The sequence below is a fragment of the Rattus norvegicus genome, chromosome 14 (assembly GCF_021556685.1).
Source record: "Rattus norvegicus strain SHRSP/BbbUtx chromosome 14, alternate assembly SHRSP_T2T, whole genome shotgun sequence".
Classification (NCBI taxonomy): Eukaryota; Metazoa; Chordata; class Mammalia; order Rodentia; family Muridae; genus Rattus; species Rattus norvegicus.
Genome location: NC_141547.1, coordinates 79,354,658 through 79,369,846, shown reverse-complemented (window position 1 = coordinate 79,369,846; position 15,189 = coordinate 79,354,658). Strand labels below are relative to the sequence as shown.

The window sequence follows — 15,189 nt, the reverse complement described above, 5'->3', positions numbered from 1 at the left end:
ATCCAGGGTGACAGTAAGTCTCTAGGGTGGATCTCAGAGGGAGCTTTGGTTTCTGGCTGAGATAACACATTCTTAGCCAAGAGAAAAGAAAGTCAGGAAGATGTCAAATAGAGGAAGGAAACCTAATCGCACCTCCCCAGTGATGGGACCCCTGCTGACTCCCCATCTGCCAGGTGAGGTGTGTCCTCACACCCAGAGACCCCTATACAGGTCTGGACTTCTCCTCTGCAGCAGTCTCCTTTCTGTTGTATTCTCGAGTGTTCATGTCCCAGGTAACCAGCTCAAAGTGATCCTTCTGCCACAGAAGTCATGGATGTCACATGCCACAGCTGGTCACATGCTGGGGTAGCATGCTCTGAACTGCTTGATCTCAAGGGGGAAACTATGTTATTTTAGTTTCATGTCCGTTGTTGTGATAAAAAATCTTAACCATAGAGGTGGAAAGGGTTAATAGTTCATGACTTCAGGTTGGCCCATCATTGTGGGGAAGTCGAGGCAGAAACTCAAAGCAGCCAGTCATGCCCACAGTCAAGATCGGAGAGAAATGAGTCGCACACGTGCTGCCTGCTTTGCTTGGTGCTCAGCTATCCATCTCTGCTCTTATACAATCCAGGACCCAAAGCCAGGGAATGATGCCCCCCATGAGGGGCTTAGTCATCTTACATGAATTAAGATTTAAGAGCAACCTGATCTAGACAGTTCCTCAGGTGAAACTATTCTCCATGATTCAAGGTTGTGTCAAGTTGACAAGGAAACCTAACCAACACCTGCATCTAGGGTGGGAATCCTTACAGAAATCAGGACAAGGCTGTCACCAGAGATGAACAAGGAATGTCACTCACCAGTAAAGGTGACCAGGGGTCTGGAGGGAAAGATTCTCAATGACTTGCATTAATCTAGCTAAACCTGGGCTAAGTGGGAGCAGAGGTCAAGGACTAGACAGAGGTCACAGCCTTGTCTAGAGTGGAGTTTAAGGAACACGGAGCTTGTGTCTCACTTCCCACTGAGTGCTGGGAACAGATAGGGCAGACAGGCCAGCCCACCTTCCAGAGCAGCAGTCAGAGGGGGCTGGTGTGAGGCCAAGGGACCCAGATGCACCAGCAGCAAAAGCTCAGAGTGCTGCTTGGAGGAGGTGTGGGCAGGACTTGGCTTGGATGAATGGATGAATAGGAAGGCAGGGAACCCATCAGGGGCCTGCATCTAAGCTGAGGGTGCAGCAGAAGGAGAGAGTTCACCTCTCAATTGCTACACAGGGCTAGGAGGAGATATAGAAGCAGGTGGATTGAGAGGCTTTGCTTCATCCCAGCGGAGGTGACCAGGGGACACTGGTATGAATGGGGACTAGCACTAGGGTGGGTATGATCCATGGGCTAAGTGAGGATGGCCTTGTGTTGATATTCCATCTCTCTGGCCTCTGGTTCTTTCTCCTGGGGTCACAGGGGCAGCTGAGCAGGGGTGGGCAGGGTACGGATCCGATAGCAGCTACATCTGTTGCATACTGCCTACAGACCAGTGTGAGTATCGACAGAGAGGCATTCTGAGCTGTGTCAGACAGGCCTCCCTTTTCTGAGGCAAGCCCTGGGATGATGTCAGATGTAACAGGCCGGTCCCCACTGTCGCCTGTTGTCCCCAAAGCGAGATCCTGAGAATCAGGCCAGCCACTGTGGCTGCCCAGTAGAAGGCCCTCTGCAGAGGCTCCACTGTAACAGTCAATGGAGCCCTTAGACAGAGGGATGGATGGCCAATGCCAAGCACGGACAGTGGCTTCGAGACACGTGCTCACATGGAGGTACTGTCATCTCAGAAAACAAAGACTCCCTTCACCAGTCTGGGCTGGTCCAATCATTGCAGTGGAACCTGCCAGGGCTTTCTGCAGCATGGAGTCCAGGCTGCCCTCTCAGGCATGGGTTTCCCATACTGCAGTGAGGGTTTGGCCAGTCTAGTGGAGAGCTCTGAGGAGCTGAAGCCTATGGCCGGGGCCTTGTGTGGAACCCCACCACTCCTGGCCACCCTGAGGCCCTGTGTTTGGCCACTCATACCTGCCCTCTGTGAAGGAGGTGTCCGACTTGTTGCTGATGCTGTGATCAGAGCTCTGGCACATGTGGGTGCTGTGACACTCATGGTGTCCTGGTCATGAGAACCTCTTCATCCCCACCTCTGCATCTGATTCTACCTCTAAGAACACCCCTCTGGCCATCTTAGGCTGAGCTGTGTGCATGCCCAGGCTCCCTGGAATCCCTGTGACCAGGCTTAGGAGTGACTGGCCCACATTGGGACGATCTCCCCTTTCCCTCCTGTCCTTGCATCACATGAACCAAGCTGCTCCAACCAGGTACTATGATCTCAGTGTCACAGAGGGGAGTCATTGAGCCTGTTCAAAGGGCATTGAGCAGATATTCAGGCATGGATCCCTTATCCAGATCTACGCTTTGATCACCTTCTCTTGGGAATCTGTCTACAGGTTCCTCCATCTGGCATCCGGCATGTCGGCAAGCAGCCAGGACTGAAGACAAGAGCAAGGTTGGTGAGACTTGTGGCTTCCCTGTGTGTCCTTCTCCACATGCAGGTTAGAGGGAGAAACACAGGCCAACCTACTCATGCCTCTCAGACTGGCCTTGGAGGTGTCATAGGATAGCCAGGCTCAGGGGATGGAGGGCTGCAGGTGAGGGAGCAGGGAGGTCAGTGAGCCATCATGCAGGTCTAATGGAGCCCCCAAAAGACCAGATGGCCCGACCCAGCCAATCTCCTTGTCCACTCACTGAACACAGATGACCTTGACTGTTTAAGGGACCCCAGATAGTTCCTATGGCCATCAGAAATTTTGCAGGTCCAAACTGCACCGTGGCTTGACAGTTCCCATACCTTCATTGATGGCTGGCTTGCCTGGCATAGGGTAAGTTGAGGGCAGGATGATCAGAATACCCAGCAAGTCCCAATGCAAAGATTCCACTCTCTTCTCCCTGTGGAGATAGACGTCACCCTCCTGCACATATGCAGGACAGGGCACACAGAGCACTGCCAATCAGGCAAGCTCTGTGCTTGAGATTCCACTGTTGCTCTGACAAAGCCCACATGTCAACTGTTCACCTGTGGCCTGAGGCTCTTGCCCTGGGGCACAGGTTAGTCTTCCTAATATGGCCACCCATACCATGAGATGATCCCTTGTGGACAGCCCTCCATGAACACAGCTGCTGCTGAGATGAGATTAATGTGACCTCCTAGGAGCTAAGAGCAAAGTTCAGCTTCTAGGAAGGGCCAGGTCCTGAACCCCACAGATGCCCTGCTGTGTGCCAGGCAGCAGGGTTATGGCCAAGAGATGAAGAGACAATAGCCACTCTGGATGGAAAGGAAGCACAGTGTTCCAAGGAGGGTGTGCTAGAGTCTGTACAGACATCAAACCCAAGCCCTGGGATCAGAGCTCAGGAGATTTCCAAGATGGCACCTTCCTTCTTGGGTAGTTACATTACAGAGCGGGGGGGGGGGATGAAGAGGAGTGGGAGAAAGACAAAGAGAAACAGAAGGAGGAGGGAGAGTGAGAAGAGAGGAGGATGATGGAGAGGAGAGGGAATGAGAGGGAGGAGGAAGAGGAGGAAGAGGAAGGGGAGGAGAAGGAAGAGGAAGAGAAGTTAGAAGAGGAGGAAGAAGAAGATGAGGAGGAAGAGGGAGAGGAAGAGGAGGAGGAAGAGGAGGAGGGAGAGGAAGAGGAGGAGGAAGAGGAGAAGGGAGAGGGAGAGGAGGAGGAGGGAGAGGAGGAGGAGGGAGAGGAGGAGTCTGACTGTAGCAGAAGCAGGATAGGGAAGGCAGGCAGCAGGGAGGAGCCCAGAGACCAGCAGGGTGCTCTCCAGAATCCTCTCCTCAGTTCTGCCTTTGGCTGTGAGGAGTTTATATACCACCCCCACCCACCCACCCCCAGCCCAGTGACTGCCTCACCACGCTATCATCCTATTAAGCCTTTGCTATGGCTTTCCAGGTAGGAGGCCAGTGATCAATAGCACACTGTCTGCTCTGTTTTTCCCCGATTCTCTCTGCAAACTGCATCTGCCACCCAGGGCATCCCTGCCCTCAGTCATGACCAGTGACGATGTGAGCATAGACTCTGACTCCATCTTGTCTATAGGGTCCCCTGTGCAGCCCAACACTTCGGAGGAAGGAGGGAGCCCAGCATGCCCAGAGGCCACAGACACACTCACACACGCACAGGGAAGCATCCTGACCTGTGATTGAACAGAGCTGGGAAAGAGCTGATACTCCGCTCACTTCCCTTCCCCCAGCCAGGCTCAGGGACAGGGCGGGTGGCCCATGCCCCATACCAGCTGCAGGGAACAATTGCCTTCCTCACTTTCTCCGGTCCCTGGCCTGAACGCCCTGAGGAGTGGGTGCTGCCAGGTCAAGAAGAAGGCAGCCTTGTCTGCCTAGGCCTGTCAGGAGGGCTCTGCTTCAGGGGCTGTCTAGTCTGTACAGCTACTGAAATGAGTGGTTAGAAATGAAGGTCATCTCCTTCAGCCAACATTTGGGGCAGAGGCTGGGCAGCCTGAGACCAGCTGGCTTCTTGGTGTTGAGCCCAGGCTCTCTAGGGCTGGCTGCTCCTGGCCTGGGTGGGGGTGGGGGTGGGGCAGACTCTTGCCCTCTGTTGCTCTCCATGTGAGCAGCTTCTGAGGAAGTGTGGTCAGGCAGGCCTGGTTGGCTGAAGACAGGGAAAGACTCCTGTCCCTGAGGAACAGGGCACCTGGAGGTGGCACCTGTGTTATTGACCCTTGAAACCTGTCAGTGTGTGGTGGCCACACCTTTCTTCCCAGTGATTAGAAATGTCTTGCCTGTCCTGGATTTAGTAGTCACCCTAACAAGTGTCTCTTGATGTGGGCCCTTGGACATCTGCAGGATACTCAGGGGACTCATTCTCCATCCAGCAAGACCCCGGCTCTTCGTTGGTCAATCTATGCAGGGTACGGGCCTTCCTTGCCATCTGGAAAGCCACTCTCTCCTCCACACAGGCAGGGAGTCTGTTGTGAGCAAGAATCACAGGATGCAGGGTCCTGGACATCTGGAGTATGTTCAGTGGACATTAGGAGACATTAGGACATGATTACCAAGCCCCACAGGCATCATGACATCTTTAGCACAGCACCCATTCACCCTATGTTTTCAGAGATTTTGTATCAGAATTAAGTGCTGAAGGAGGCCCATGGTGTCCCTGTGAGTTCCAGGTCCCATTCTTATCTCTGTGGCTGGAAGCAAGGCAGTGCCACATGGCTCTGGGGAGCAAGGTGCTGAGGTTCACTGTGGGTCTTTGTGGGACAGTCTTCAGGTCAGGGGTGGCAGGGGCAGAGTCAGGATAGTGCCCCCTGGGGAGAGTCACCTCAGCTCTGACAGTGAATTAGGTTTTGTCTTCTGTCCTCACCCACATAGCTAGGCACCGGGTACAGGAGGGCTCACATCACCTCAGGGTGGCTGGAGCCCATGGCCCACTGAGAGCTAAGTGATCATCTCTGCCCACTCTGTGGGGCTGGCATGACCAGCGAGAGACTTTGCTCTGAATACCACACAGGTCTGCAGGGCAGCACAGGATAGGCAGGCCCCTATCTGGTTATTTGACCACTTTACAATGAAGGGACATTTTCAAAGCAGAAACTCCAGGCAAGTGTCACCTAGGGTCGGTAGGGTATAGTAGTCACCTCACCTCTCACTGTAGTGCAGGCTCTGACTTACAAGCACCAATTACAAGCATGAGGGAGCCACCTTCTCTGTATCAGCAAATGCTATGAGGTGATCCTATCCCTGTCAGCCCCAGAAACCTGTGGTCCCAGGGGTCAGGCAGGCCCCCTGTCAGTGTAACCCTAAGCTGATGGTCTGAAGGCTGCAGGAAAGGCATGGCTTGGCACTGAGGGATTCAGAGCCCAGGACCTACAGAAGGGATAGCAGTGATCTCAAGAGCAAGCTTCACGCCGTCCGTCCTCTCTTCCTTCTAGATGCACAGCTCTGTTTGCAGTCAGCCCTGCCCGGGCACCCTGCCCTGTGCCTTACAGGTTTGTGCCTCCTCCTGCCCTGTGTGGCACGTCTGGTGTCTGCCTGTTACTGCTGGTGTCATGCTGTGTAGGAGGAACTCAGGAGGGGAGGCCTCCTCCAGTTGGGCTTGGTTCTTCCAGGCTTCAACCCTTTCCTGCTTCTCTGTGGCAGGAGTCAAGGCCCCAGGCGATGGCAGACTGGCTCCTCCTGAAGTATCTCTGCTTGGGTTTGGCAGCAGCGTCTTCCTGTTTCCTCACATGTGTGTGTGTGTGTGTGTGTGTGTGTGTGTGTGTGTGTGTGTCTTTTTATGATGACCCTAAGCAGATTGGCTTAGACCCACCCAGTGGCTCAGGGTCACACACTGAGGTCCTAGGGTAGGGCTACTACACAGGAAATTTGGGGGACCCACCTTGGCCCTTAAAAGATGTTAACTGCTCTGAACATGGCAGACACTGGAGGCAAGAAAGAGGAAAACAAGGCAGGATTGGTGGTGGTGCAGGCCACTGAAGATGCACAGTGGGGGACAAGAAGCTAAAGGTTGAGGGTTCAGAACTCCTGCCTTCTGTGAGGCAGCAATACTGGTGGAAATTCACCTTTTTGATGAGGTGAACGGGAGGCATGGGGCAGGACACTAGAACTGGAGAGGGGTGTAGGGTGGCCAGGTGTGGGGAGTTCAGGAGATCTGCGTGCAGGAGAGGAAGGAGGAGCTACAGCTGTCTGAGGAGGCTGGGCCACTGTCAGCAGCCGAGAGTGACATCACACATCACTAGAGCAAGCCTAGGTAAGAGAGGAGGAGCAGCTGAGAAGGAATTGAGAGTCAGGTCAGGGAAGCAGAGGTTATGGCTGGAGGACTGAAGCTCACCCATGGAGAGGAGTAACAGAGGTCCCTGTGCCATGGAGATCAAGGGTTGCTAGACATGCCCACCTGCCTCCATCCCCAGAGATGGGATCACCTCACCCCAGCATCCCTTGGGACAATCCAAGCTTTCAGTGAGCATCGGGTTGTGGACACCTCACCCTCACATGGCCTGTTGTGTTTGTGATGGCTTCAGCTGTTCACCCAAGCCTGTGTGTTTGTTCTGAGACTTCCCTCAGCCCACAAAAGGGGAAAAACTCTACCTGCCGAACTCACTGGCATTCCTGCCTGCATCCTGGAGATTACCTCCAGAAGGTTCCGGGTGGCACCACTCCACTCCAGGTCAACCTGCACATCTCTGTTTCAGGAAACCAGGACTTCCTCAGAGAGCATTGTCTCTGTGCCTGCCTCCAGCACATCGGGGTCCCCAAGCCGTGTGATCTATGTAAGTGGGGGTCCTGGAGAGTGACATGGGGTGGCAGTGGGGTCACCATGGGGCCAGTGCTGTGGGTACTACAGAGTCTGCTGAGAGAGGTTACTTAGCACTCCCTTGGGAAAGAAATGGTTGCAGACTGGAGAGTGAAGAAGCTGCAAACATCTGTGTGACCTGGCACACAGACCTTTTCCCCATCTGGCTGGTGATGAGAGGAAGAGCACTGTGTATAGATGCGGCCATAGCAGTGCCGGAGGGCATGGCTGGCCTACACTTAGAGTGATCCAAGGGCACAGTGCAGGTCCTTGCTTGTGAACACAGAAGTTTCCTGCCCAGCTCCTCAAGAGGAGTGCACTGGAGGTGTGTGTGTGTGTGTGTGTGTGTGTGTGTGTGTGTGTGTGTGTGTGTGTGTGTGTGTGTATGCACGCACATGCATGGGACCATCCACATAAGTATAAAAAAGATTGAGTCTGTTTTAAGAAGTTGTTAGAACAGTTGCCTCAGAGGGTAGGTTAGAGACAGGAGGGCATTGGTATTACACCATGTGTGAGTGGTGAGGTTTGTCACTGAGAGTCCTGAGGCACAAGCTGAAGGGCAGCACAGTGACTTGAGAAGCCTCAGTACCAGAGGGAAGCATGTGACAGGAGCAAGTCCCTTCTGCTACCCACCCCTGGCTCTCCTAGCCAGGCCTTGGATCTTTGGTAGCATGGTAGGGTGATGAGATTCGTTCCCCCTTACCTGTCTTCAGCCTACATCCTCCCATGACGGTTAGCAGAGGGTCATTCTGACGGTCGGTAATAGCAAACATCGTTCCTGGGGTCACTGTCACCACAGTGTGGAGGGAGTGGGTTCCAGAGCCCTCTGAGCCCACTTGTGCTGAGTCTCAGCCTGTGCCCGTGAGGTCTGGGGTCTGGCTGTGTACCCTAGGCACGGTGTTTCCCTTAGTGGGCCTCTGGAGGCTTATTCATAAGCTAGGGTGACTCCAACACCACTGGTGGTCCAGGGCTTCCTACAGCTTGGCATGTGAGGCTCCCTGTAGAGCTCTAGGCCCAGAGAAAGGAATGAGAGATGGTACGCCTTCACCTCCTGAGCACCGGGATTCACAGGAGTGTGCCATTATGGCTGCCATATGAGGCCAGGGAAGGAATCCAGGCCCTCGTACATGCTAGGCAAGCCCCTGCCAACTGAGCCACATTCTAGCCCCTGCCTGTTGTTTACACAAATAGCGGTGGCCAGCAGGAAGGGGAACGTGATCTCCCTCATTATCCCTCATGAGCTCTGCAGCTGCGGCTCAGGACGGTGACCTGTGGCTGCTTTTCTTACAGTAAGTATGACTTATTGTTCAGCAATGGGAAACCACAGGGAACAGTACCTTGGCGCCTCTTTCTGGTGGCAGCCATGGGCATGAAGTGAAAGCCCAGTCACCCCACACTGTATTACTATATACACTGTGGAGTGTAGGCATTGTGGTATCTTGTATGGTCATCTTTTTAATCTGTTTCACAGAGTGTAAAGGAAAACACAAAAGGGGAAAACACACACACACACACACACACACACACACACACACACACACACAAATAGCCTTCACCAGTTAGAAAGCGTAACCCATTGTCAGGGCAACCATCCAAGGTCTTTGCACAGAGAAAGTAACTAATGCCACAAGCTATTCGCCAACCACTGTTTGCAGCAGGTAACTTTTAGGTTTTGGGAGCCCAGGTTGTACAGGAGCCTGAGGGAAGAGGGGGCCACCCAGGGCCAGGTGACCTCCTACCCAAGTGAGCTAGGGGAAGATAGCCAGGGGGACAGGTGAGTTGTCCCCAACATGGACACATCATTCCTAGTTATCCAGGAAATGCTAGCCTCTGGGCTGTCCTACTGCAGCCTGCAGAACCCTCTACAGAGCATTTAAGTGAGATGCTCATAGCAGTCGGACAGTGCATGAAGCAGTTGATGGTGCAGTACTACAGGAGGCAGAGGCTGGGTGCCCACCCAGTTGTGCAGATGCCTCATTGCTCAGCATGAGAAAGGGTATCAAATCCAGTTGGGGTCCTGGACAACCCTAGCCCTGACCCTGAGATATGGGAGAGGACATACAGTCCACAGAAGGTCAGCCCTCCCAAGAGACCTCCACGGGTGGGAATAGCATGTGACGAGCCCTCAGATGAAGGATGGAAACTACAGGAGCTGAGGGGCAGAGAGTGTGGAACTGGGCAAAGGAGACAGATAAACTGTTGGTCAGGGAAAGATCTCCTGGGCTCTGTTCATCCAGACAATCCTAATGGGATGGTCCGTAGTGATCACAAACCCCGGCTTAGGATCTGACCTCAGATTTTTGAGGCTTTCCCTGGGCTCCAAAAGGAATAGCTAGAGCTGTGAAGCACTAGACCTCCGGTCTTAGTGAATTTCTCTAGTGAGCCTATTGGTCAGGAAGGCTCCCTGGAGGGTATGGGTGAGGGCTGCTGGGCTCTGCAGAGCCCGCTAGGTTCTGAACAGACAATTAACAAAGATGGGGATGGCCTGAGGTGGGAGCAGCCGGGAGGGGTCATCAGGAGTGCCACTTGACGTATCTGTAGCTAGCGTGGGGCCTATGGAAGGGAGTATCAACTAGAGGAAGGGTTCTAGGGGCAGGCAGCTACCATACTTTCCTAGGTGAGTGACTCTGGGCAAATTGTTCAACGTCTCTGAGCTCTAGACTCTTCATCTGTATAAATGGGAATGCTGTGAGCATCCCTGTCATAGGTAGCTGTGAGTTTCTGAAGCTGAGCAGGGAGGGATTAGCCCAGAGCTGGGCTGAAGGCTGGAAAGAGTTGAGGTGAGCCAGAGGGGATAGGTGGGGCTAGAGAATGAGTATGGGTGCAGGGGACACTTCTGAGGAGGGTGGGCAGAATAAACAGGAGCTACAGCAGCTAGGTGGACCTCACAGTGAGTCCAGTGGGCCACATCCCAGCACCCTGTCAAATGCCGAGCCGCCATCTTGCTACTGTTCTGTACTTGCTCAAAACTGCTGAGGCGAGGAGAGGATAAGAATGTATGTGCCAATGTGGCTGTGTGTGGGATGATGTGGGCAGAATGAGTCACATTAGGGTCGTGTGTGTGTGTGTGTGTGTGTGTGTGTGTGTGTGTGTGTGTGTGACATGCACATGTGTGCAAACTTGTAAGAGCCAGTCCTGGTGTGCAAGTAGCCGTGCATATGTATGGGGACGTGCTTTAAGCGGGCAGGTGTGTGCTATCATGCAGAGTGGGTGTTACTGGTGCATCCCCCCATCACCTTAGACAAACAGGCTCTGTGTGTGCTCTGATGTGTGCAGGCATACATGTGTGTGTGTGTATGTGTGTGTGTGTGTGTGCATGTATGTACATGGATGTGAGTAGGGGATTCTGTGCATGTACATCTGTGATAGATGTTCATGGTATATACCTGTAACCGTGTGTGGTTTTAGGTCATAGTCTGAGTCTCACTGTCAGGCCCTGCATCAATACATTACGAGCACAACCAATAGCTTCAGTGTCTGACTCCAGAGCTATCCTGTGGCTTTGCATCCCTACCTCACCTTCCCTGGGGACTCAGTGTGCTCATACCCTGCTGGAGCCTTGCAAACCCAGGACATCCTCACTGCTGGCTGTGGAATGGCTCTGGCCTGGCCTGTGTCATCAGTGTCCCCTCCTCTGTTCTCCTTCCTCAGGCAAAGCTTGGTGATGAGATCCTGGACTACAGGGATTTGGCTGCTCTTCCCAAAAACAAAGCGATCTACAACATCGACCGCCCCGACATGATCTCCTATTCGCCCTACATTAGCCACTCGGCTGTGGGGGACAGGCAGAGCTATGGTGAGGTACGGCTCTTCATCATGTGTTGCATGCTTCCCCCTGAGCTGGCTCTTGTGGACAGAGTTAGTCACTGCCCACACTCTGCTTCTTCGCCCCCAGATGGCATGTCCATCTTATTGAAGGTACTCCCACTCAACCACACTCCCTCACAGCGTCTGAGAGAGAAGTGGAGGCGAGGAGAGCTTGGGAGAGGGACACACACTGTACAAATGTCTGCATTTCCCTGGCCTCTGAGTGTTTTATGATGATGAAGTGTGCCGTCTTCTCTCTCTGGACCATATGGCCTTGAGCCCACATTCCTAGGCCAGCATCTCCTGGGTGTCTTGAGCAGCCCATCCTTAGGCTGGTTAAACAGTATGGTTCACGATTCCCTAGTATTTCTGAAAATAGAAGGCGTCTGTCTTAATTAGAATTTCATTGCTGTGAAGAGACACCGTGACCACAGCCACTCTTATAAAGGAAAACATTTCATTGGGTCTGGCTTACGGTTTCAGAGGTTTAGTCTGTCGTTGTCCATGGCAGGGAGCATGGCAGCATGCAGCAGACATAGTGCTAGAGAAGGAGCTGAGAGGTCTACATCTTGATTAGCTGGCAGAAGTGTGCCTCACTGGGTGTAGCTTGAGCACATATGACCTCTAAGCCCACCTCCATGGTGACACACTCCCCCCAACAAGGCCAAACCTCCAAACAGTGCCACTCCCTATGGTCAAACATCCAAACACATGAGTCTCTGGGGGCCATTCCTATTCAAACCACCAGGGCATCTACTGGTGCTGGTTTATTCAAGCTGCCTGTTTCCACTGAACACAGTTCCTGTTAAGTCTCATTTCCTTCCGTTAGATTTTAGTGTGGCTTTGGGCTGTATGTGGAGCTCAGAACAAATCTTTAACTGGAGCAGGGAAATGGTCATTTCTAACACGTGCCTCTTTGACTTCCTTCTGTGGCTTCAGCAAGACCTTGTGGGGTGTGAGGGCCAAGACTCAGGGGATTGTATTTACATAGCAGTGTTGAGTCGCTCAGCTTGGCCCTGCATAGGTTATAGCCCCCAAACAAGCCTGCAGGCTGCGAGGACCACTCAGGGACCAAGAAGAGCAAAGGTGCCAGCAGGTGGCCCTCCTGGCGTGCAGCCTGAGGAGAAAAGGGCACCAACCTTGTGCCTACTGCCTGGTACCTGAGCTGGGGGTGGGCTTTACCACCCTGCATCTAGCCTTCAGGCAGCAGGCAACTGGAGAGGGTCAGAGGTCAAGCAACTTGGCTGTATCCCTCTGAGACCCAAAGCCTGGCTTTTCTCTCCTAAAGACCATGCACTGGCTGATCCTCAGGGACATGGAATTCAGGCCTCAGAGCTGGGTTCAAGTCCCACTGTACTCAGCCTCAGGAGGACAGCAAGGTCATCCCTGAATGGGACATTGGCATTCCTTCAGTGACTTCAGGAAGCTATGGTGGGGAAAGTTTCAGTGATCAGGATTGATATGCAAGCCCACAGACTGTTGACAGCGTTGTCCTACATCCATGGTACACAATTTTACCGTTCAAGTGTGTGGCATAGAATTGCAGACACAGGATCTGGAAACCTCCAATGATTCTTTTCAGCACAATGATTCTTTTCGAAGGTGAGACCACACCTTTGAAATATCAAGGTCCGTGTGGCCCACAGATAGTTCTGACTTAAAGGTCTGTCCTTCAGAGGGCAGCAGACAGCATGGGAGTGTATGTATGTGACTTAGGTGTCACCCTCTCCCGTATCTGCCCTGCCACAAGCTTGCACCTTCTGTCATACTGTTTGTGAGACCTGCCTCAGCAGAGGTCAGTACCAGGCTGCCCTGGGGAAGGGGTATTCCCATTAAAATGCTACTTCCTCCTATGGTCCAGGATGATGGTGTGGTGGGTGGCAACACAATATAGAAAACCTTAGGACCCTTGTCACGTACATCACATAGAGAGTAGCTGATGACTTCCTTACTGCCTCGCTGCCTCTGGACCATTCTCAGGAATGGAGGAGGGTTTTTTTTGTTGTGGTTTTGTTTTTGCTTTTGATTTCTGTCCCTATACCATAGCCCAGCCCCTGGGAGTGATTTTTCTCTGTCACACCTAAAAAGCCCAGGGCCGAATGAGGTTCAGCTAGGACTCACGTGGCCCAGGTAAGCTGCCTGTGGACCCCGCTCTCTGGGTGTCAAGAACAAGGTGGGAGAGCCATGCTTCTGGTGGAGGAGTCATTCACTGGAAGCATAAAGACTGGCGCCACCCTTCTGAGCCTTGGTCTCTTGGCTCTCTCCTAGCCTGCGGTCCCAGCTCTTTCTGCTGAGCCCCACCCCATCTTCCCCTCCAGAGAAAAATGAAAGTGACGAGCCCGAGCCCAGAGGGTGTGGCTAGAATGAATGGTCCCTGAGCTACCAACAGCTTTCTCTTTGAACTCATGGTCTCTGAGGAGAGTGTGGATGTGATCGGGTGGGCTGAATGGAGGAAGGAGCTGGCTCAAACAGCACCAGGCCACCTCTTGTGCTGGACCCCCTTGTCAGTTAGAGTCGCAGGTCATGAACGTAGGCACCTATGTTGCCTGTGGTTACCAAACAGCCCTCTTACCCCTAAGCAACCCTGGCACAGCGCACTAACAGCTGCTCTGTTGTGTCCACAGTCACCTCAGTTGCTCTCACCAACGCCGACTGAGGTAACCACCGCCTATGCCTGCGCCCTGTGTGCTCATGGTGCTACCGTCTGCAGGGTTATAGAGATGACCAGCATGGCACCCTGAGGGCCACAGGGCCCTGGCCACTTCACTGGGGGCCCTCCTGCTGGCTGTTTTTATAATCATATCTCATCGCATGTTCCCCCATGTGTGTGCAGACAAGTCTTCACCGACACTGGGGATGTGGGATTTCCCAGCAGATCCTGGCCTGGGTCATGGCGTCCATGGGTGAGCTGGGGTACACTTCTTGCTCCCAACTAGATATTTAGGAAGCTCTGGGCCCTTGGGGCTGAACACTCTAAGAACTAAGCTTTCAAATAAGCTTTTTAATACCACCCTAAAGCTTCTTTGTTTTCCTCAGAATCAGTGGTGCAGGTTGGCCCCTCAGACTCTAGTCTGTGTAGTAGAATCCAGGGCTGGGAAGGGCATAGGACTGTGGCACTCTTTCGAGCCCTCTCTTTGTACTGGGCACTGTTGTAATCACTTTATACCTAATTCCTTTACCCAGAACAACACCTAGAGGTAGTTTCTAGGAGTTTCCCATTTAACAATGGAGAAACTGGGGCCCAGAAACCAAGTAACAGGGGCTGTTCGCTTTCTGCCCTCCCCATCCTTGGGAAGTGTCCCACTCCAGTCCACAGAAGGTCCAAAGATCGAGGATCTCCTCATGTCTCAGACTGAGGAACACATTCCATTTCTTGTAGCTTTAGAAGCAGGATCTGTGGCAAAAGCTTCTGCCTGGCCCCTCTACCACCTCCTCAATCCTTCTTGGAAACAATGCTTGGGGTACTGTGGGGACCCTGTTGCTGTGGGATGCTTGGGGTTGACATGAGGCTAGGAGGGCTGGCATGACCCAGGCCACCAGGCTACATCACAGAGGGATGGGCAGGCTGATTCTGGGACCATAGTGCCATGTCATCTCATGCTGCTGCCACCCGCTCTGGCTGCTCCCAGACGCTCTTCTTCCTGCTAAGATAGGGCTGTGTCATCAGTGCTTGTGGTCTCGTTGGCTGGCTTCTGAGCCCCAGAGGGCAACTTCATGCCTCAGAGGGTGCCACAGAGCACCTAGGGCTTCCCTCCCACGTGAGGAGCACGTCAGTGTTCTCAAACTGTACCAGCAGCCCAGAGTGCTGGGAAGGTTTAAGAGGGAGGGGAGTGGGTAGGGCAGGGAGGATGCAGGTATGGTCCTTCCACCACATCCCAGAAGTCCTAGCACCAAGGAGGGTCAGATGGACTGGAAGGATGGGTACCCCATGGGTCCATACTCAGGCTGAGGGACTTGCTATAACTCAGCCCTGCCTCTCGCTGTCCAGATGTGCTCTCTTTATGCTCTAAGACCCTGTTTTAGGGTTATGTTGTTTCTGCCCCCGGGATCTAGAG

At 53.2% G+C, this 15,189-nt stretch overlaps 1 protein-coding gene across 52 annotated transcripts in view; it reads left to right on the top strand.

Annotated features, from left to right (window-relative positions):
• The window catches only part of Ablim2 (actin binding LIM protein family, member 2), a 124,967-nt gene that overhangs the window by 66,735 nt on the left and 43,043 nt on the right, over window positions 1-15,189 (top strand). For 19 of the 52 annotated variants that reach the window (XR_015636745.1, XR_015636739.1, XR_015636732.1 and 16 more), the window contains 3 exon segments: window positions 2,462-2,520; window positions 7,227-7,304; window positions 10,979-11,128. Coding sequence is in view for 26 of the 52 variants with exons in the window: in XM_087583854.1 (XP_087439980.1) it covers window positions 2,462-2,520; window positions 7,227-7,304; window positions 10,979-11,128 (287 nt within the window). In the remaining 26 variants the exon portion in view is untranslated. 52 annotated transcript variants of the gene reach the window in all.